Source organism: Ptychodera flava, chromosome 15, assembly GCF_041260155.1.
Source record: "Ptychodera flava strain L36383 chromosome 15, AS_Pfla_20210202, whole genome shotgun sequence".
Classification (NCBI taxonomy): domain Eukaryota; kingdom Metazoa; phylum Hemichordata; class Enteropneusta; family Ptychoderidae; genus Ptychodera; species Ptychodera flava.
Genome location: NC_091942.1, coordinates 30,687,513 through 30,712,001, shown reverse-complemented (window position 1 = coordinate 30,712,001; position 24,489 = coordinate 30,687,513). Strand labels below are relative to the sequence as shown.

The 24,489-nt window shown below is 40.1% G+C and overlaps 1 protein-coding gene across 11 annotated transcripts in view; it reads left to right on the top strand.

Annotated features, from left to right (window-relative positions):
• Positions 1-24,489, top strand: part of LOC139151855 (trinucleotide repeat-containing gene 18 protein-like) — a 75,120-nt gene that overhangs the window by 16,725 nt on the left and 33,906 nt on the right. For all 11 annotated transcript variants that reach the window (XM_070724877.1, XM_070724875.1, XM_070724878.1 and 8 more), the window contains exon 3: positions 13,937-14,050. In XM_070724877.1, coding sequence (XP_070580978.1) covers positions 13,937-14,050 — 114 coding nt within the window. The remainder of the gene's footprint in view (positions 1-13,936; positions 14,051-24,489) is intronic.

The following is a 24,489-nucleotide window of genomic DNA, read 5'->3' as shown; positions in this document are numbered from 1 at the left end:
AATAAAGCTATTTATCTCGGCTGTTCTATTAAGTAAACACACCCGTAAATGACGGGTTTTCAGAGACAAGGAGCACGAGCTGAGCGCAGACAAATAAAGGCCCCCTATCCTCGTGGTTATTTTGAGTGTGGGCTTCGCATTACAGCGCGGGACGTACGTGACACCTGGTTTTCGGTTTTCGTCCGTACGCCGGGAAAGCAAAAGGCAAACATCATCTCCAGGTCGGACCGTGACCGTCATGGCTGCAGAATGAAACGACGGGACTTGGCGACTGATATTGATGGTGTGTTTGGTTGATTAGTCACGCTTTTGGTTTTGTTCTGGAAATGACTGGAATCAGCGGGGGGAACTCAGGAAGTGACCCCAAACTTACATGTAGCAAATAGCGAACAGGAACTTGGGGTGCACCATGGATTCTTAGCAGCTAGCTGTCAGTGCTGTTGGAAAGACAGTTATACAAACATCAGTCTGAAGATTCATTGACAAGGGGGCTTGTTGGAAACGAGGGCACAAAATATGGATGAAATTGACTGAACGTTGAAAGTCCAACAACTTAGTCCCCAACTTAGGGAGCATGTCGCGGGAGGAAGTGGCTAATGTGTATAGACATTGGCAGCGTTTCAAGGTTCGGTGGCGGTGGCGGACAGGCTGATGGAAAAGCCAATCGTAATCTCATTCAAAGTTGTAAAATCGCGCATTGAAAAAAAAGGCACCGCCGTTCCACACAACATGTGGAACAAAACGCAAGATCTTCCGCAAAGACATTCGGGAGATCTGTGTACTGGCTTTGATACGGAACTACCGGCCTGTGGATTTAGAGTTCAGCATGAATACAACACGACGGGCAATTTAAAAATTCAATTTCTGTGAACTGGGCCTAGGCAACTAATTTGCCGTTCACTTCCCCGAGACTTATTATATTCCATGTATATAGTTTTTCATCGGTAAAGCGCTTTTCAATGGAAGAACGAACAATATGCATCGACATGTGAGAGGCTGGTTATAAATAGCGTCTTTGTGCGGACTTTTCTGTGGGTTTTTGTTGCGGGGGAGAAATTACACAGGGAGGCATACCGTGTTATTTATGAGCCAAATGCTTTGCCATCGCATCGCAGTGATACAGGCTAAGGCGCTGCTAAACCGGGACTGAAAGAACGAACTCAATTTCTTTTCGAAGCAGAATTGAAAGTAAATCTAACAGCGCTACGTGTGGTGGCAAGCCGGAACAAAAGCTCAGAGGGAATTCAGAGACAATTTCGAGGCTTGATTTAGTTCGCAATAATTTTAGAAGTCTATGGCTGGTCACCTGTCAAGCGAAATGCATTGACGCCGATTTTATTTTCTTCTCCCGTCGCATATTCTGCGTCGAACACATCTTAAGACTCATGGGAACCCCGCCAATAGGGTTTAGGCAAAGCCCGTCTTGTCCCGTACTCCTCTATGGTTTATTCATAGTCACATAGCTTTGTTTCGATCGAAATTCTCACCAATGCGACCCATCTGTCAGCGTTTCAGTTTGTTTGGCAGCTCGCCGCCCAACTCAACTTGAAAACGGTCAGTTCCGCAAAATATCAAAATAGAATAGGGATCGAAATGTTTGCCCTATAAAAGTCGGTCGTGACCGACGTTTTAGCACTGCTCATCATAGCTGTGTGGAAGTTCACCGTGTTTCTCTTTGAACGTGAATATTTTTAGATCTCTCACTTGAAAGTACACATTTTTGTTTAACATCTCCATATTGTTTTAGTTTTGATGGAAACGTTTATATCCGAAATATAGGAAGTATATAACACGTTCCGTTGACACAACATTCTTCGAGTGTACGTTGCCTTTGTTGGATGAAAACAAAAAAAATATTGGTACCGGGCGATCCCGGCCTGACGCCAGTGTGTTGTGTGTGCTGTGCGTAACGTCGCTGAAATTTTGCTGCAATTTGTTTGAGGTGCTCAGAGTTGTACAGTATTGATGGTCAGTTTGCAAGAACCTTTGAACGGAGAAAATATTTCAGCTACATACAAATCTGCAGGGAAAATTTAAAAGTCTTCGATAGGTGTTTTTTTTTGGTCGGCAGTCGTACGTAGTTCAATTTGTTACGTGCATAGCCAGATGACAGCATCACTGCACGTTGCACGGTCGGCTCGGTCGTGCTCTCTCAACAGGTACGACCGACGGCAGGTGTTTAGGGGGAAGGGCGGAGATATTGAAAATAACTGATAAGGACGTAAAGGAAAGCCCGCCCGGTCACATAGTCCATCTCGGGTAATTTGTTTTGATGGGCAGAAGTCCTTGCTAAGAAAATGTCAAAGTGGATAGGTGTAAATTTTCTGGAAAAAACGCTCATTACGCATCTCGTCCAAGGCTAGTGGCGAAACTACCAGAACGTTGACGGTACAAATAGGATTTTTATGATACCCAGCAGATGTGAAACATTTTACGTAGAACAATTACTAATTTACATGTAACGTTTCTCAATTAGTTTTACTCTGGAAATTTGTATTATTAGGAAGAGCTGGCTGTTTAATTTCTTTCCGCGGATCAAAGCGTTCAGAGTTTAAAAATTGACACAATTTTTTTGCAGAAGTAAAAATGGTAAAAAGGTAATAGGCATAGAAGCAAAATGATTTGAAGGTTGGAAGTGAGGACATTTGTAACTTTTTGCTCACACAGTACGACTAGTCTGTGACAAACTGTTAAAGCATATCCAATGTGCGTATCGTGAAAGGAGCTTTCTGGTGATTTACTGTGTTTAATATTACTGGAAATTCAGGAGGTCATATTTGAATACAAATTGATATTATTTGAGTAAACATTGTATTGATTGAAGCGTATGTAGTGTAAACTCACTTCAGGAACCGATGAGGAAATAATTCACGCGCGGTGAAAACAGTGGAGGATTCAACAGAACGCACCTAAAATTGGATGGCATCGTTAATAACACCGCTCTTTGGCTGGGACTAAGTTTTGCATAAATGCGGTTCAGTCGTTAGTCACTCCGGTTTGCCGATGTTGCAGGACAGGAATCGGTGTGGTGGGATAAAATGGCACGCATACGTACGTGGTACATATTATTTTGAGTTGCTCTTCATTTGGTCGAGTTGTGCATCTCGTCATTAGCCATTTGCATGGCAGCTATGCTGCCGCTTTGTGAAGATTTGCATCAGAATCATAGCAACTATCCCTAAGCTGACAGACAGCCATGATGCAGTGTAAAATCTACCATGATGCTTATCGCAGCGTTCACAGAGATCGTTTCCACAGATAAAAACCAAGATTCCATTACTTCATCTGACATAGTCAAATTTATTCCCCTTATATGACAATAAAATATTAATGTTTTCTGCCCTCCCTTTTATTATTCTGTCGTGAGGACCTCCCATTATTTCAGCACGGAGCTTGGCTGCCAACGAATTACCTTAGAAAGGACTAAAGGTTGAGGATGTGAAAGTTTGAGGCGTTTTTTTTTATCGTTTCTAGTTGCTTCAAAACCACCAATTCTTTGTCGTTTTGCAAAGACGGGAAAACAAAAACTTAAAGGGATCTGTGATGAGAACAGGAAGGCCCTTCACAGAAATCCTGATAAATAATCTATTGTGCAAATGGCTTTCCGTTTCGGTCAAAAAGGAGAAGCAAAAGAGAAAGTTCCCAAAATGAGATGAAGAAAAGTGCATACCCTCGGTCTATGCGTTTGGGTTTGTGTCAATATGTGTGTGTGTGTGTGTGTGTGTGTGTGTGGTGTGCCTATGTGTATATATATATATATAGGACATACCCATTAGCTGCTATTGTCTGACTTGTTTAGGGAGCATCCCTTGTTTTTGTCGGTAAATAGGGGGACTGACTCTGGACCTGATGCGGGCACATTATATCTTGAAAGTAGTAATTTACCACACACCTCTTTTCAGGGAATTAGGAACAAAGAGTAAGGAAGTGGATTTGGAAATGTTTCTTATGGAGATAATATAGCGTGAAAGTTACAAAGGAGGCGATGTTAAATGTTAATTATTGACATTGCAGGGTTTTTCTCTCTTATCGAACTGTCGCTAAACCTAGGATATCAAACCTTAGAATTCTTTCTTGTTACGGAGAGCAAATTTGTTGAGTGTTTTTTGTTGTTGGTTGCGGTAGAATGTCAACTCTCTCCGTCTCTATCAAAGAGAAACGGTGCATAAAAAAACCCCCAAAAAACAAGAAAACCTTGTCTACCATGACATGACAATGCAGCTGTTGCCTCGGATAAAAACGTGACACAAAATTGAATGTCACGCATGCATTTGTGTTATTTTAAAACTCCAGCAAATGTGTTTGTGTCGCCAGACGTGTCGTGCTATCGTACGAAAAAGGGAGATGTCCATGAAGCTCACCGAGTACCAGCTTGGTTCCCCCATTATTGTTTTTTAGGGGGGAGGCTCTGTGATAGGGTGATTGATTGATGAAAATGGGAAAGTGAATCAGTGTGAATGGTGCAAAGGGACTCTGTTACACCCTTAATGTTAGTCTTTGCAGTTTGATTAAAAAGTTCACTGTCCGATCAGTCGAGGGCGTTGGGGGGTGCAGAGTTTTGTGCGGAACTTGCTAAGAGGTGTTCTGAGAAGCGGACAACATCCTATTTTTAACCCCCTTTCACAACCCTTGTTCTGAAAGGGTTTGACAAGAAGTGGTTGACGCAGTGGACCTAACGCACGAGTGCCATGAATGCCAAGCAGGATGCACTGGGAGACAGGGAGACAGTGGGCCGAACGCTCAGAGCCGTGTTGCATCTCCATAGATGTCATTGTGAATGGTTGTGGGATCGTGAGCAGGAGGCAGCACTGGCAACACTCCCATAAATGGGCAAGACTCAGGGACTCTGTGCTGTCTCCATGACACGAGCACTACGGCACTACACACAATCCATGGTCCATTTTCTCCCCTCACTCCGACTGTAGAGCTTACGGAGCTCCTCTCTGATTTCCGGGAGAATCACAGTTTCCCTAAGAGTTTCCTGAGGGATTTTCTCAAAGTTTTGACTGACATGAAATGTAAGGGACTTTGCGGACTTGAGGCTATGTAGTGTTGTATTCCTAAGTACTACAATGTTGTTTTGAGTCGTTGCATACTCGGAGACGGCCATTAATAGTCTGGGGTAGGCCATGTTAAGCGATGAACGCAGTCTGCATCTATCCAATCTGCTGCACAGACGTGACACAAATCCTTCAGCTCTTTCTTGTCTATGCCATAAGATGGGCTGCTGTTTAAGGCTGCTTCTGGCGTGCTTAGGAAGTGCTTGAGGCCATACTTTGTGCAAAACGAGCCAAGTGGAGTCCCTGATTTGTTAAAACATGCAGAAAAAAGTATATTCCCAAACTTTACAGAGTGATGGTGGTTGCTTTATGTTGCTACTTTTTTCAAAAAAAATATTTTTTTAATTTATGTTTTTTTATGAGCTATCAAGTTAGCTATTTCCCCAGTTCTTTTTGTCTCATCTGCAAATAGTCTTTTGATATTCTGTTTACTGTTTCCACTTCATTTTCTGTATGCAAACAGATTTTCTTCAACTCTAATTATGCTGTAGGGTGAGTTGTGTTATGTCTATCTCACTATCTAACTTTGATGGCTGACATTGTGTAAACGCTGGATATTTTGTAGAGTAATTTATTGTCACTGGCACAGTTTTAAGGTTATTAGAAGAAATCAGTTTGGCAAAAAAAAATGATCGTCAAATTTTAGTTAAACTTAGCAATCAGTTGAAACTTTGAATTCGTCGATAAAATTACACATTTCACAAGAGTGAGGGATAGGACTGGCAAGAAATGTGGATTGTCAGATGTATTTGAAACCTAAAAATTGATCTTTGTAAATCTGGCCGTAAATGCCTAACCCACGTCTTTTCCCCCCATGAAATATGGAATGCTTTCCCCCTTTCCTAATCCTGGAACTGCTATCGCTTCCAGTAAAATCAGGGAAAACATGTTGATTCGAAAGGCTGAATGCAGTGAGAACATTTAGTATGAGATTATGGTAGTGTGCCATGGCACCTGCAAAGTTGTCTTTCCTTAGAGCCATCTAAATTATGTATAATGGACGGGTTACATCGCTACAATATTCAGCATTATTAATATTACATTAATAAAAAAAGATCCAGTGTATTACAAGGGAAAGAAAGAAAGAAGGGAAATATAATTATCTTGAGGCTTGACTGCGTTACAGATGTTCGATGGAGAGTATACAGGCCTTGGTTTTCAGCCCGTAATCTCTCACTTCATGTGTCTGATGGAAGAGTGCATTGACAGACCGGGCTATGTCCGTGGACATCAACCATGCGTGTCCGAGCATGGAGGTCGGTTTGGTTCTCTCCAGGAAGGAAAACTATGGGTGTATTCAGGCAGGCCGGGCTTGTATACATTATAGAATTGAGTACAAGTAGTAACTTGCGCTTTTGCTATTTAATGCACAGAATAATTATGTTGGAGAATTACCAAAAGAACTGGTATTTATTGCTTCCTTTTGAATAAAAAGCGAGTCAAACTGCTGCTAAAGAATAACTGTTGTTAGCGTTACCCAGGTATTTGTGTAAAATTCAAAAATTCAGACTATTTAGCATGCCTGAAACTAAAATTGAAATCATTGGTTTAAATTGAACTCTTCATAAAGCAATTGACTGGAACAATACACACAGTGTGAGCATGCAGTGGAGGACTTGAAAATATGAACTGTGTTATACAGCAGTGATTAAAACTAGGGTGGTTTGGTGTTGATTGATGGAAAAAATGTCAGTTGTTGTGTGCCTTTGCCAGCGAGGGTAAAATGTCGGTGGAAATGAAGAATAAAAATTGTCACACTGTTATTTTCCTGTCAGAATTACATGTAGCGGTTGTTGCACGCAATTACATGAATGCCGGGTCCAATGTAGCAAGGGGGAGGAAGTAACCTGTTGAAGGATGATAAAAACAGAGACGCCGGGTTATTGTTGGAGACCTGCAGGTTAAATTATCGTTGCATCAAGGCAACAGATGAAAAATAATCAACTTAAACTCTGAACTTATTTGTCAAAAGCGAGTACAAGAGTTGTGGAGATCTGCGCTGTCACAGTACCAGCGTGGCGTGTGTGTGTATACGCAACAGCGCGAACTCAGCTGTTGTTGGAACGGTTCCAAAAATGACATGGCACATGGGTTGTTTTCGTTTGATCATTTACCACAGGAAAAAAAATAGTGGAAAGGTGTGGCATGGGAGTGGATAAGTAGACGCGTGACACATCTGACCAAGAATAAATCAAGCACCCCTTTGTTTAATACTGTAGGTTCTGTACAAACGTTGTTTAATTGATGTAAATTTAGGGATGATCTTGGTTGTTGATTCAACGCTGCCAATGAACGGATATATGGTGCAGGCACTAGGGGATTTAATGGAAGTATTTTAAGCAAATCCGAGAATAGACCACAACATTTCCTCCATTTCATGTTTTGCAAGAAATTTGCCGGAAAAAAATTATGACACCTGGAATCCCCTATATTCATGTCCAAGGACATTTATGCACATAGGGTAAACAACTGTAGATACATTTGTACAACAAGAAACGGGAATATACAGGGAAGGAAGATGAATTCTCATCATACAGACATTTCTTGTGAATAGTGGATAACTGAAATTCACCTCAGAGTAAACGGTGTAGGGGAGCATTCAAATAGAACTGTGTGACACAAACAGAATACGCGTGTATGCACTTAAAATCATAATGCTGTATTGTTTGCTGGCGTTGAGATAGAGCAAGTTGCCCAAATCACCCTCAACATTTTGCAAGACTATGGCGATATATAATTGAAGAAATTTTTAAAGTGAAAATGTGGTTCTCGTACCTGCCTTGAAAATAGGCTGTTGAAAGTCTGCCGTACACAGTAGTGCTGTCATAGACACACCGACCAATGGTTTGCTGACAAACTCTGAGAGCCCTAAAATCACTTTGATTTATATCCTCCCTTAGAAAGTGCTGAAAATGATCACTGTCCAAGCCTTAATAAGCAGTTTCTTTCTGCCAAGGGAAAATGGAAATTCCACTATTACTGGACTGATCACAATGGGCAATTATCTATTCTCTCGTTATGATAGAATTGCAGGCGAATTCATTAGACTTTTTTTAATATGCCAACATATGGAACACAGCTAGCCTTAGCTGCAATGCCAGAGAAAATCATCACTCAGATTCTGTCACTGATTGTAGCACATGCAAGATTCAGGCAGCCTTTGAATAAAAATATTAATTTTTAAATTTTTTGATACATGTCAAATGAAATGTTTAAGCAAACTGGCTGGCTGTTTCTTGTTTTTTTTTAGCATGTGCTTTCATGTGAATGTAGACGCAGAAATTTAATATCTGTGGAACTTGTTGACACATGCGGGCAACCTTTCACTCTACTGTGAAAATGCTTCATTACAGCAAATGTCAATATTTTTGTGTAATTTTGCTGCAAAATGATATTTTGATCGTCTCATATGTTTGATCTTTTCTGGGCTTGAAATGAATGTTCTGTGCATGTGTGAACTCGATGAAAAATGATCCTGCAGTCCAGTTCTGGATAATACCGTGTGGCTGGATATCACCAAAACCAGAAAGCCGTTGAGGCCTGTGCCACTGCAAATTTAATGCTCTTCTGCATACACAGTGTAACCGTTCTGCAAAATTGCTTTTTTCCCCCCACGATCTCTAATTATTTTCTTGCGGAGTTTTTAATGAGCTCAGAAGTACACACTGTAATTGCCGCCTCTTTCTGGTCAGATTTATCAGTGGTTCCGTGTCTTTCAATCGCCTATTTTGTTTTCCTGGCAGTGCGTGTACTACAGTGTATTTGCTACATGCAGTATGGTTGGACTGTGTTGTGTGAGCTCTGCTCATACAAGCCTTGTCCAAATAAACTCTATCTGTATCCAACAGGGTGTTCAGATTTGCCCAATTTTTGTTTGATGAACAATAACGTGGAGTAATAAATTTACGTTGGAATTTCACTGGAAAACTGAAACAAAATTGAGATGACACGCGATCGTGGAGGCCAACGTGTTTTGGTAACGTGACAGAGTTGAGCTTAAAGAGGGCTTCATTCGCACATGCCCAGTGCCTGGACTCGTAGCAGTAAACTCTGTTTAGATCAGACGCAGACAGCTAGTATAATGTTATTGTGTAAGTAAAATAAACAAGCTAAAGCAAAATAAACTGCCATAAACAAAGCAACAAGACTCTCGTCCCTATTTACAGAGGAGGGGAATTTTAAGGACAGACGGGTAGGAGAAATAACATGCGCGGAGATCAGGCCATATTGTGAAGTGGAACTCATTGATTTTGGTCACCTTGGAAACTGCGTTTCAGGAGCATTTACGATGCGATTTGTAGTATGAACCCAGTTTACTAATACTTTTCCATCTGGTGATTTTTAATGGTAATTTTGTATCACAAAGTGAAAAATTTTTGTCAATTGATAAAACAAAAATCCCCAGAGAGTAGTGCAGTCATGAAGTTTCTGTGTTTTCTTTGTCTATAATCATGGCTTTATGTATTTATATCAGCGCTAGAAATGTTGTCAGTCATGGCAATTTGTGGCTGAAAATATATTTAACATTCTTTTTCTGAGTTGACATTTATTCGGTAGATTTTTTCAAAATCTCTTGACATCTTCCTTTGAATGATGACACCGTTCCCGTGCGTAACTAAATAACTCATGGACTCACTTATGTGTGAAAAGTCTAAATTAGTAGTTTATGTCAGAAATCGTCATTTTAGCCCCAAAATGACAGGTCAGTGGAGCGTATGCCAGTTTCCCTGGCGCAGAGAAGAAAAAGGGGAAATAAGAAGGAAAAGGGGGGTATGTATGCATTGTGGGGAGGAGAGCACACAGGTACGATGCTAGTCCAGGTTGTTGACAGGTTCCCCAATTAGGCCTGGGTAATGGTGTGCACTATGTGAATGCTTTCAGCCGTTGACTATATAATGACAAGATTTCAAAGCATAGAGCAGTCTGCAACAATTCACATACATAATGGCACAGATAGCTTAGTGAAAGTGCCCCAAGGCCCAGCCCGCCTATTAGAACATATGAGTTTTTAGAAATTGGGAGAATTAAGGGAAATAAAACTTGTGAAGTTCAGTTTTGTATTTGTACTCCGAACTCCACAGCGCCAGTGAAAATGTGTTTTTTGACTCTTAGCAGAAAGGGATGTCGACCCACTCAAAAACTACAAAAACGAAATCAAAAAGGGAGACTTTTTCTTCCTGTTGGGTATGGGTTTTTTTTTCTATCACTAAGGAGGGGCAATCTTCTCGGAGTAATAGCTGGGTGAAATGTATTATTTTGTAGATTCTGCTGAGTACCACATATTGCAGCCAGAGGGTTTGGTTATACTAATAAAACAAAATACCCAGAAAGTTCAGTTGTTGGGTGTAAGTGCTCTGAGTTAGACATAGGCTTGATTTTTGTTGTCTTCTATCTGCTATATTAATTTATGTACTAATTGTACAAAATGTAAGCGTGCTTGCAAATCCAGTGCAATGTCTTCTGTTGATCCATACATGCACTATTGATTTTTCTTGAGTCAACCTCTTGAAGTACAAGGCTTTATGAAGTTTTCTTCCCGTTTTAGTTGATACTTCTGGACCTCAAAATATTGTGAAGAGGCGACTGCACTCTGGGGATGAGAATCAGCCGAGTGCGAGAGGCGGTGTTAGGTTGATGGCCGGCTGAGAGCTTCATAGTGAAGGGCCTCACGCAAATCTTGATGGATTGCGTCGAGTTGACTCTTTGGAATGCCAACTTGGGCAGTTGTGCCGAGAAAAACGATTGATTGCGTTGGGAAGCTAAAAAGCCACTAATTTATGAGAAAAGGGTTGTGTGTTGTTTGTTGTTTGTTCCTACCTCACTGTGTTGGGTTTGGTTGCTGTTTGTCTTTTGGCTGGCTTAAAAAAAACTGACGAGGTCTCTTTTCAAATCGCTGTATACGCACGCCACTCCAGAGGTGCCCTGTCACTATCCGTACAAAAACTAAAGATTGTGAGGAAAAATTATTTGTAGTTACAAACCAAATAGGAATGCAGTTTTGTTACATTTTGCATCAAATGATGTTCTGAGATCTACCACAATTTATCAAAAATTAACTGCTCCTTAGAATTTTATTTTTCTTCTGAAGGAAAATAGGAACGTTTCTTTCATGAAGTGTGGCTGTAGCTGGCGAGCTTGTTTATTCTCCTATCGGAACTAAGAATACACATAAGCCGTTCATTCACGTAACTGACAATAGCTGAACAATGTGCTGACTATATTTCCAATTCAAATAGCAAAGCAAGTGGCGTATTCCGTCTTTTTTTTTTTTACAAATGGCAGGGTGTCAATAGGGTAGAGCACACTCTGAATGAGGCGGGTACCCTCAGAGGGTCCTTGTCTTTGTGGAGCTGACTGGCCACACCCCCTTGCGGAAACTGAGTTGAAGGTACACGTATGGTCCCCGCATTGTCTAAGCCAGAATGTCTTCAACCTCTCCACATGTACAAACACAGTTCCTAACATGTCGTCGCCAAAACAGGTTTTCCAAATTCCAGGCAGGCATACCTTGTTATGAATTAAGCAGGGCTTGTTTTTAAGCAAAAATTCATGTTTTTATCCACATTATTGTTGTTCTTGGTCATGGTCTTCTTTCACCTTTAAAAAAAAATAATCACACAGTTGCAAGTTGGGGAGGGACAAGTTATTTGTACAAGATAGGTTATAATGTTTACATATTGGAATTAAGGATTATAATACACTACAGTTTCATCAGTAACAGCGCTCACGCTACTGGCATATAGCTAGTCTATTAAAAGCAACTCAAATTTATTTCATACCACTCTAGCTTGCCAGATGTACCCTTTTAATTTTCCTCCTACACAACAAATCATTTGACAAGGGCTGTGAAGTTTGTTCTCCCTGTGAGTAGCGTCACGATCGTTGGGTCAGCTGGTCCCAGCAGTGGAAGTGGGAAGCCATCCAACGGTTGGCTTGCTGTTTATCCTGTTGTATTTGGCCAGCGCTAAGGTTTACAGGGCAAGGAATTAAACATTACATGAATTTACGTGAAAATAATCAATATATCTCAAATGGCTGGTGACAGCAGATCGCTTTACGGCACTGAGAATTAAAAAAAGCGAGGACGTGAATGGAAAGAAGGTTGCATTTTCCTTGCACAGCGAGGGATTAATGTATTGCTACTGGTAATTAAAACCACCTTTAAGGTTGAGTATAATTTTTCATGATCTTAAATGTTAGAGAAAACCGCTAAACATTTCAGTTGTAGTTTTTTTGCTGGAATATTTCCTGTACCTTTCATTTTCAACATATTTCTATACCTCGCGATGTGCTTCTGTGTTTTAAGAATATGTATTGGAAACAAGGCTCTTCTTCTTATCTGTTCATACTGGCACACATAAGAGGGACAGCTGTCTTCTCTGTGTGTTGACTGAAGCAATATTTCAGTTTGTCAAGGAAAGCAGCCATTTTAAATTGTAATACAGGTTAACTAACCAGTATGGTTTTATGAGTTACTACATACTGTTCGACTATCACCGTTTTTAACAGTTGTTCCTCAGAGAGGTACAGTCTAATAAACGCTGAACAGAGGCCTGACTGTTCTCGATTACAGTGTATGGCAATTCTTTTTTAAACAGGAGTTTCTGCTAATAAATATTCGTTCTCTCTAGCCAAGGGGTTATAATTCACAAAAAAATCTTTCTTCGTGCCTAAGAAATGCTTTCTATATGTGTCACAAACAACATGCAAGGAAATGTTTATCCATATTTTGTTTTGTAAAAGAAACATGAAAAAGAAGATAGCTGGTGTGACATTTACATCGTGCTATTAGTGGTTTTGCCGTCTCTGTGAGGGACTAATTTCTGTAGATTTTGCAGGTTTTAATGGCTGAGGATGTTGTGCAAATAATTCCTCCATACAGTATAGAAAATGCTCAGTTTATAAGCCTGGCAGTCTGGTAACTAGTTTCCAGGGAGGGAGGGAGGGTGAAGAAATGGGGCCTGGTGATCTAGAGCGAAATTCAATGTAACGCAATTAGACGTTGAAGCAGGGCCGTGTGTGCATAGAAAGCTTAAACCTGGGCTGCCATTGCAAGAGAACTCCGATTGAATTGTTGAGTGCAGCTTTGGAGAAGGCTGTGGGCATCCCTTTTATGCTGGCTTGCTGCTTGGATTACGGGTCCCAAGGTAATGCATGGAGCTGTGCGCGGAATTGCTAATCAGCCTGCCGTTATTTTTTCCTCCATCACTGAAGAAGAAAACCTATTTTAACAGAGATTACAGGAGCGGGCCATGAGGAGTTGGCAAGGCTGAAAAGTTGAGGAGAGCAGCCACTCGACAGACCACACTCACATTACTTCATCTTCCCTCCCCTATTTTCCCCAGTGCCAACCATGGGGGAATACAGACTGTGGTGGATTTGCATGTGTTTTTGTCAGGTTTTTGAAAGCAGCTCCTGGCCGTAACATCCTCATTCTTAGTACCTAACACTCCGAACAATAATAGATAATTTCTAGCCTATTTTATGGAATGGTATTCCATAAGAACTGGGATTGTTGTCAGTACGTGGGTGGACCCCTGATAATCTGCATAGTTTCAGCTCACCATTGCTGTTCACGCATTACAAATCGGCAAGCAGGGACTCTGCCTGTTTGATTGCTTCCCCTCCGTCTCCTCTGGGACAAATTTAACGAAAACGGGCGTTGTTTAGAATTTTGCATATCAGACCTAGCGAGTGTTTGGGTAAATTCACTCAACTTGCATAGGCAATGAAAACATTACGCGCTACGTCTCTCCATAAAAGGAAAAAGTATAACATTACCCAGTAAATGGAAGACTTTATGGTTGAAATATGTTTTTTCCGGGATATTCCCATCCTGGAAAATTTGACGGATGCATTCAATTCTTTGTTCTCAGGGTCCAGTTTCTCATACCTAGGCGGTTATGTGACGCCTGTATCAGACGGCTACAAAGGAACAAGTGCCTCTCCTGGTTCGCTGCCAATAGGACAATTTTGGACACCTTCAGAGGGTATGTTTGTTTATAATTTATATACTTCACTGCATCCTTAAATGTTTTCTTTTCCCTTCCACTTGCCATCCACACCCCCTCTGTTTCTGATCTTGTGCGCACATACCATGCCTAAATCAGCATTTCAAGGTCTGTTTTATGCTGGTAATAGGCAATTGAAACGTTAGCAGACCTCCTCTGCAGCTGGGTGCGGATGCTAGGCGTGAATGTCCGTGTTGTTATTTTCAGCCCTTGATGCATTTCACTTGCCTTTTTTTCCTCATCAGCAGTATACTGCAACTGAACACCGGGTAAACGAGAAAAAACTGGTTGTTCTGCGAAAATGTACACCCACATGTATCACCATACTTGAAGTGTTGGGGCTTTTGTTTTTACAATTATCTACATGCAATAAGCTTCAGACAAAAATAATTGAGTAGAAGTCAATTTATTTCAAGTCATGGGTTTTGTTTGATTTCACTTTTTAAATGTGCCATTATGTATCTTGCATGTTTCAATCTCTCTCTCTCTCTCAAAACAACCAGTTTTTTTGGCAAAAGACTGATAATTTGAAAATTATCTTATGATTGTAGTCTTTCGTACAGTACAGAACAGTGTCTTCAGTTACACCGAACTATATCGCAGCTATGATATCGCAGCTATCAGCCTGGAATCTATTTTGGGGTGTTCTATTTTAAGCGTAGAGGCCTCAACTTTCTGAACTTGGTAAATGACCAACAGAAACTCATTTCAAAAGTACAGTCAACGAGTTTCAACTGATTTCAAATGTTCAAATTAATTAATATGTAAAGTAGAGAATTAAACTTGACTGCTAGTTTGTCTGAAAATTGTCAGTATGCTAGTGTGGTAACCTCCTCATATGTAGTGATAGCTTATTTCAAAGTTTGAAGATCTACAGCCGACAGTAAAACATAACATTCTTGAGATATACTGGTCTCTCGTCTCAAAGGAAATTAATCTTGTTACACCCCTCAAAAAAAAACTGTCAAAGGACTCCCTGAAATCCAGGAGCTGAATTTCATGACCATACTGATGAGGAGAAATTAGGAATGGAAATTTGTGGCTTTGATCCATGAGGATAGTAATCATATCAAGTGCATGCACACAGAGAGATGGTCATGTGACTTGTGTGGGTGCTGAGAAGCCTTTTTCATATCAATTTTTCAGTAGCCAGCATAGTGCCATTTTTTGTGACAGGTATATGAGGGATGTTTATGGGATGCTGTTCTGAGATAAAAATGACTGTTAGCTTTCAGTTTTATTCCGAAAGCAGGGAGGGTTAAAATGTGGTACATAAAATGCCTTGCGAGATTTTCGACTGTATCTTGCATTTTATGCCTCTTTTCTCACTGTCTTGTATCAAGAAAATCATATGTCAACTGTAAAACTCATGTTTTTGTGTGTTTTTTGAAAAAACATGGTTTTATAGAACACCACTGCTGCATTATCATCTTCCCCAGATATCCATAAAAGTGGCAATGACTCCTCAATGGAAATTTTACAAGGGACTTAAATTTTAGCTGAATTTTTTCTGACTTCTGTTTTTTTACATTAAATAATCTTTAATGTACATTGATTCTAATATTGCTGTATTATATGAAGGTTGCCCATGGCTTTAATATCTCCTGACTTTTTCTGTCTCCTAAAAATGCCAAAATTTGCACTTTCATTTGGAGTTGATCAGGAGATTTGTCATAAAACATTATCTTGAGCAAGGAGTTGATCCCTCTCAGTTGCTAAATAGGCATTATAACAGCTTAACCCTTGACCCTGAAATGTTGAAGGGGAACTGCCAAAAAGGCAGCCCTTCCCCATGACTGCTTGTGGTTTAATATCAAGCAATTAAGCACTAAAAATTAGTTTTCTCAAAAGACATTTAATACATCAGGGCATTTTTTCTCAATGTCACAAATCTATTTTACACTTTGTTCACAAGGGATAGTGAGTGTGAAACTGCTTTACATCATTTACAAAAATGCAACAAAAACATTTTTTGCTCAGTATTTTCAAGAAATCTTTTCCACTCTAACACAGGATGATGAATCTGGAAATGGTTTTAGTCGGGTGAGGAGGAGAAATTTGATCGATAGTGCAAGGCATCCGAATTGAAAACTTCGCATAGATTTTTTTATTTTTAAAGATGGCAAGCCTTGATAAGAGGGTTGTGTGTTTTCCCATGGCGATCACATGCATGGCACTTAGCTGTCTGCTGTCCTTACTGGTGGAGAGATAAGCAAGTTTGAATGACACGCCACAGCAATAATTATAGGGTATGGCTAAAGATAATGATTCCCTCACTTTGTAGTTAGGGTTTCACAAAGAGTGGACAAACAGCAATGCCAGCGTGGAGATCTGCACAGATTTGACGCAGCCTGCATGACATGGAATCCCACTCCCCACTCGTAGAGTGTTCATCAGCTCTGCTGCACTACCTGTGTGAAATGCACCAAGGAGATCGACCGCACCAAGGGATAGGTCAGGTGGTAGGGTTCTCTGCACCACTCAGCGGTCGTGAGGGGACTTCTCAGTCGTTGGCCTCATTCTCCTCTTTCCCAAACTGAATGGGGCTTGATGGGAGAGGTTCGCGGTTGGAATGTAAAAAGGCCAAAACATGGAATACTTATGTTAATAAGGCAATTGCAGTCAATTTCAGGCAGATAGCATCGCTAATCTACCTTTGTGAAAATTCAGATCTTCAAGAATTGTTTGTTCCATTAGGGAAGTGCTTGTCAGGTTAAGTCTGCCCTGCTTTGCTGTTATCATGTGCACAGTGCTACCATGGTATTGTCAAATTTTAAAGCGGGGAAGTCTCAGGTTGATAATGAAAAATTCATTTTTTCATTTCAAAGTGAATCATGGGGGAAAAAATCTGTCAGAGAGTTTTTAAACTCAAAGTACATTTCAGTTATTTTTCTTGCACGGTATACTTTGTTGTTGTCATGTAAATGGAAACCCTGTTTGTGTTTTTTACCTCTGCAGATTTCAATGCAATAATATATTGTATTTAGAAGCTTTCTCCTTTTGGCATCATGTACCAAGTTCATTATCTTTAATTACATTAATAGAAGTTCCCCCCCAAAGGTGATACCCTCAAACAGAAATGTTAGATTATCTTGAATGTATAACTTGCAATGGCTCCAGAGTTCCATTCGGCTCCTCAGCCTTTATCTGGTTCAGTCACAAACTTGCAATACCTACGCAGTACATATGGTGGATTAGCTACCATTGGAAGAATTTTATGAGCAGCAAGGAATATCATAACATGTAAAATTACTGTTAATATTCCATATTTTCGTTGGCGAGAATGCCCCTACCAGTTGTCAATGCTAAGTGAACATATGCTACTGGCAGGTATACCATAAAAGTCTTTATGTATTTCTTGGAATTACCTCCATATTTGTAAAATGATAAATTTAAGACAGCCGAGAAAATTTCTCCTGCCATAGAATTTCATGTGGACATTACAGGCCCATTATTTTATAATTCACCATTGGTTTGTTGTACTCAACGGTGACTGTACTGCTGAAGAGAAAAGGTGAGCCGAACCCATTTTTAGTCGAGGGAATATCTCTGTTTCAACTGGCATGGTTCCGTTTGAAAAAAATATGAAACAAGGTGATATTTGGGTATTTTATGAACAGGGAATGCTAAATATTGTATTTTGTGTGAGTATGGTCTTTTCTGATGGATGTGATAAATACACACTATGCCCCAGGCACACTTCTTATCTTTGGTTCCCTTGTGTAGCCTGTGTGTCCGTGTAGACTGCATCAAAGAATACGACTAGAAGTCTAACTGGCCCATTTGAATAGGAAGTTGGGCCTGTCCTGTGCTTTTGTCTGAATCGCATTAATTTTACTCGAGTTGCTCTGAAAAGCAGTGCACATTTACGATAGAGAACGGGCAGCGATCACACTCACCAAAATTTCCATATAGATGGGGATTACAAGAAACATGTGTGAGCCTCCTTGTAACTCAGTGGTTATGGTGATGGGGGCTGGCATAGTCTTTTTTTTTTGAGGGAGAGAGGGTAACGGATTGTTGGGATGGGCCTTGTCCGGTTGGTTGTCATACAGAGATATCCCCGCTGCGTAGCTGATTGAGGGATTGTCAGTGATAAGCCAACCTAATGCTTCCATTCACGGGAAATGAAGATTTATTTTTGTGGCCTCAACAACTTGACATCTGGTCACGGAGCTCTGAACCGCCACAATCAGAGGAGCTTCACTAGGGTCACTGGACAAGGTGACGATGAGCACAGGCGGTGCAGAAGCTGTCTGTCGCGTCCGACTGTTTTCAAACTTGCTATCAATTGCCTGCCATCTTCTCGTAGACAACCATCAAAGACTAATTCGCTAAGTAGATTAGGCTTAATGCATAGTGTCTCTTTGCATTTTCATGAAACGCAACCTTCCCAGGAAAATGTCAATGTTAGGTATACATGCGGAAAAGAAAGCTGGAAGAAAAGGGGAAAAGATTTTCACACCTATCTAAGGAGATATTAAAAATCTCTCTCTGCATACTTTTCCAATGCTGCTTTTTCTGTTTGGGAAGGTAATACATATAGTTTTGCATGCACAAAAGATCTGTCAGCAGAAATTCACACCGAGCAGAGCAGCGCATAAATCCTCAGCATAACAGCTTGATAGGAAACAGGCGCAGCGAAAGGATTGGGACTTATCCAGGCTAAACGCAGACCAGTCCATAGGTTTTGATTAGCGTCAGAATAATTCAGTCCGCTCATTTCCCCTGTCATTCTCCCGCCCCTCCAACGTGAAGATATGATTATAATTTGCGAGCAACCGTACAATTTTAGCATGAATAACGAAGGGCAGGGCAGCGATGCTTGCATGAATCATAGCCGTCAGTTACACATACATTTCCCTAGATTGCACATTTCTGAGCAATGCATCTAATGTTGTCTGACATTTGTAATGGACGGCTGCAATGTTTTCCATCCAGTAGTTCCATCAAAACAGCTTACTTTAATTCTCGGAGTATTTCAGCAGCCCACTGGTCGTGTTCTCTTCGCAGTCCCTGGTGGTTTTTCGGTCGTGTTTTGTCTAATGAACAATATCCAGGTGTTCCATCCTGCGTTGATATTGAAGGCCACTTCCATACAGTTCATCCTAATCTTGGCGATAAACAACAGCAAGAGTCAAAATGAAATAAACAAGAAGTCACCCAAAGATTTGCAATTTCAGAATATACGTATTAAAACGTTATTTCTCTCAGGGTACCTAAAATTTCAAGTAAATTAATAGCGAAGAAACAGGAAATTCTTGTAACTTATGCAATACTGCTGAGTTATCTTAAGAACCAATGTATTCACTTCGTTTTGTAAAATCTTATGTACAATAGTCTTCAGGGTAAATGTTTCTTTGATTTCAGTACAAATGTAAGTAACAGATTTTCCCCCATACATTTGAAAGCCTGGGTATTCCATGGTGTCTGTAATATTATAGTCTGAAGGCTCTCAACATCACCAGTATTTGTTACTCAGACATCATTGGGAAGCCATATGAAACACGGCACCTCTAATGAGAAGATTCAAGTCATTGCTAATTCTGGCGATTTTTTTTTCATTTTACCCGATTCATACGGCCTTGCAACCCCAATAATGGTAATGCCCAATTTAAAAGTGGATCACATGATTACAGTTGTGACATCAAGCTCCAAAAAGTAGGCCAGGCAGGGAAACTTCAAAGAAAGTTACGGGTGTCAGGGACTGCTCTCAAAGGTCAAGGGTCAGGGGGCGTGCACTATAAAGAGTCTTCCCGCATGAAAAAAATAATTGTAAGTGTCAATGATCAAAGCAAAATGATTGTTTGACTTTAGGTGTTGAAAAACCCACCAGATTTAGTAAGCTAGAGTGTTCAATTTGATGTGAACTGGCATCATTTTGAAATTTGGACAGTCATAGTTCAGGACCAAATGATATTTTAAGGGAAATCAGATGCTAGAAACGAATCAGTCGCCACCACTTGATACATTGCGTATTCGTGCAAAAAATTACAATGATAATATTTTCACAAAGTCGCATGATAAATTTCTCATAAAAAGACAAGTAAACCAAGTAAGCAATTGCTGTGTGCATTGGATTTGTAATAACTCTCTCTGTCTACCTCCATCTTGGTTACACGTCTTTGTCATCGTCTTTTTCTGGTGGATCATGTTGTAGATTCATTATCTATCAATTCTCAGTTGAAGTACGTCAATGCTAATGTCAATTACTACTTACTTTGATACTTGTTTATTTTCAATACTTGTTGATAAAGATATTTATGCCCTATTACCCATGATGAAAGTGACAAAGTAATCATCACATTTTTTCCAAAATTTGTATTCTTTTAGACTTCACCATCAAGTTTTCTGTCCTTTGGCATGTATTGAAGTGCCCCCTCTTGCAGTTATAGTGTTCTTTCAATAGTATTGTTTGTTTCTTACCCCTTTGTGTGTATTGCGACACATCCCTGGGCTGGCCACTTTTGTGTTTGTATTTGTTCCAGCAGAAAAATTGGACCACCAAAAAAAACATGCCATTTCATTCAGCTTTTGCTAGCCTCAGAGTATGAAAGGATGCAGAAACCTACAACATAAGAATGTCGTTCAAAAGCAATGGTGGTGCGTCGCTTAGTGGAAGGTAAACCAAGGCATGGCAATAATAATGTATCACCAGTCATCAGTGGCCAAGCATTAAGTGTGGCTGTCTGCCTTTGTGAGAGAGAGAGAGTGGCAAAAAATATAGCAGAGAGAGATTTATAGAGCAACTTGGAGGGATTGGCCGGCAGGCGGGTAAACCTTGTACCTTTGTCTTGTCATCAAGACACCCTCTACCTGTTTGCCAGAGATGTGGGTGACACAAACAATTAATCACTTTTGACTAATGTAAGGTTTAGCAGATTACATTGATTTGGCTACAGTTTTACAACGGCATAAAGTGATTACTCAAATTTATCACTCCTCAGACTTGCATGTCGCACCATCCACTTTTCCTAACACAAGCCTCAAAATGACAGTCCATAGCTGTGGGTGTGTGTGTAATGTGTTCTGTGCAGGAGCAAAGTTTGTGTGGTGCAGCCTCCATGGTAGGGAGTGGCAGCCTCCTTCGATCAGGTGTCGTTGCTTGCAAAGTCACAAATGCAGAGTAGTGGTTAACTGGAGGTTTCTGAAAAATGAAGAATGTGAGGGTGTATTTCTGGTAGTAGGGAAAAAAGGATCTGTTTCTGAATGAAATATAGAAATTTTGAGCTCTAATGTTGTGTACAGTAGAGCATGAAACAACTGCATCTGTAAAAACATCGGGGGAAATAATGCAACCCCATTGTAGGAAATTTTATTTGATGTGCTCCAAATCGTAACTTTTATCATGCAAATCAGAGCCCTTCATGTATGCAGAATCAACTCATGACTGAGTGTACGCCGAGGAGAAAATAAATTTGTTCTCCTGCCGTCGTCCTTCTCAAAAGTGAGTAAACGAGGCTGTCGGTTCAAATCTCGGTCACTTGGATAAATTTTTCGCATGTGAAGATCGCAGCACACAACGCACACACACTGTTAATGCAAATCTTACTGCAACCCAAAGCAGAAAATTGATGGCTGATTGCCTCATTGATTGCGCTAAATAGGCTAGGACAGATTAAAAAATCCGGTTAATGGTGGTTTGATGAAGAATGCTAATTTCGCACACATGATGGCAGTGCCGTTGTATGTTCTCAGAAATTCATACAATTCCTTTTTAAGTTCTGGGAAAAGCTGCGCTCATTGCCTCGTTATGTACAGAGGACATAGACCATGTTTCAGGTGTTTCAGTGATCTACCGGGTAATTCTGATGACACAGTTTGCAAAGCAAAGTTAGATTTCAACCTGAATAACGCCATGTTACATTGTCTTTTGCATTTTGGTTCAAATGAAATTCAGAAAAATAGCCAGCAAAATTGTTTGTGGCCGCCCTGACTCATGTCGACTGTCAACAGCGCAGGACTTGTGTGTAGCAGTGAAAATCGAGGGTTTAGCTTCGAATTGGTCGTTACTCGCAACCAAAGCATTATTAAGCCGGATTTTATCGTCAACTTTTACAGGCTACGACATGTAAATTAAAAGCTAGAGTGTTTTATTGAAAATGCCATAATGAAATTGCTCACCGAATTTCAATGCATTATTTATGAACAATAAGAGGTGATGTGAAAGCTTGGAAATTCAGAGTGATGCAACAGCCTGATTGGTCGTGTTGTGACTATGAACTGACGTCTTCCATTTCCTCGGATGGTGAGGAGGTACACTTCTAAAACTGCAACTTTCCAGATTAAGTTACATGGTTTTTTTTGAAGTCTTTAGGTGTGTTTCCTGTCTGTGTTGGACTACATTTTAAGTGTAATTTTTTGGCCTTGAGCCGCCAACTGCAATGTTTTTGATGTCGTGTACATGTATTGACCCGCATTGCTACGCCAGTGCAGGCAATCTAACGGGGAATGTTTATGCGTGACACTGGCTGTAATGACGCAAAGCTTTTGGAACATCAAAACATTGGTGAGAAACAGTCTGTCAAGCACATTTTCTGTCATCTAAATTTAATACACACAGAAAGAGACCAGAATATAAACTAAAGGAGGTCATAGACTGTATGGCAGGTCCACAGTTTCAGCATATCTGTAAATGCGTGTATATACAGTTGTCTGGCTCCTGCTATGCAGACTCTGCGTAAAATGATAGAATATATCTTTAGTCTCCAAAACAGGGTATTCCCCTATGACGTAAGCTGTCAGTTCGGTGAAACGCACAGCTCGTTAATGATGGTCAGGTTGTAGTAAATTGTCCAGTTTTCTGAGATAATTCCTGCTACAGGGGCGAGTATAAGTGGTCAACAGACCTAAAAAAAAATACAACTAAACCATCGCTTAGGTAACGAGGGGTATACGGTACTTTATCTGTACTTTATATAACGAGTACGGAAAAAATTGGTGCTATTAAAATTTGGATGTCCAACACTAGGGAGTATATGTAATAAGACTATAAAGTGTAAAAATTTGCAAATTTTCATCAATATTTTGTTTGGTTTTTCTGGTCTGTAGGCATTGTTTAGCATTACAAGTGTTTGACAGTGTGATGTTTTCTCTGCAGACTGTGTATAGTCAGTCGGCAGCGTGTTTTGAACCCGACAGCACAAACAATATGACTGCACAGATATCATGATTGTGCCGGCAGTGGAATGACGTCTTTGCAGAGGGGATTAACAAATCTATTAATCAAGCGTAAATTCAGTAACTCAGAAACTCAAAGAGGATTTCCCTTCCATAATTCTGAACGGCTCGAATTTTTATCATGAGTTGTACTTGGCGTGCGTTTGTGGAAAATTTTGAAATGTGCTTTCATAGCCTCCCCATGATTCTTTTTCCACCGTTGTTTTTTTTTAAACACCCACATCCACTATCCACTGAGCTTAGTTCCTGAAATAATGTGTGGGAGTCATTCAGGATCTCCTGCTGTATATTATTCAGTTACCGACCAAAAATAAAAAAAAAAGAAAATGAATGCCTTACGGATTTTCAGGACGCACATTCTGCCCTCTGTTCCACGTTTGTTTGAAATGAGGTAAGTGGCAGGACACAACAGTTAAATGCTGGAATAATAAATGATTGTGAAGTCATTGTTGAATTCAGACTTTTTATACCATTAGCAAGACAATAATGATGGAAAAGCTGCTGGTTTAGGAGCATAAACTCCAAATGATTTGGGCCACTTTGCTTGTTAATGTAAAGGTGTATTGTATCTACATACAATCGCATGCTCTTTTTTTTCCCCTCCTTTTTTCCCCCACAATGGTTTGTACAAATGAAGCCATCAAAATTGCTGAATTAGAAATATTTTTACCAAGAATGGCTATTGCTCAATTATTTTCATCATTAAGCCAGTTGGTAATTGCGGATTTACATCGACCAAGTAAATAAAGGAATAATTTTTGACAATACGTGGTTGGTCGTCATGGTGTTTGAAATTGGTAATTTAGGTGGCTGTATGTTGTTGCGACACATGTTTAAAAGCAATATACAACCTGTATGTTGAATATAGGAAGAAATGTGTACATGTGTTTTACAGATGGTTCTTTTTTTTCATGAAAGGTGAAAATTTGTTACAGTAAAATGGAGATTAGATTTAACAAAAAAATTTAAATCCTAGATGTAGTCTGCATCAGAGTTTAATTGTTGTATTTACAAGTTGCATGAAGCGCAGTTACCACACCGTTGATGTCATACAAGTAATTCTTACTTCTGGTAAAAATCTCTGATGCTGATGCTGTATTCAATTTGCCAGACCTTGTTAATCATTTCCACATGAAGTGAAAAAAAAGGCAAGATTTATGAGTCCAATGGAACTTCCTTGCATGATAAATTCTGCGGTTTCTTTCTGCTGCTAAAAGCATAACCAAATTAGACGGAAA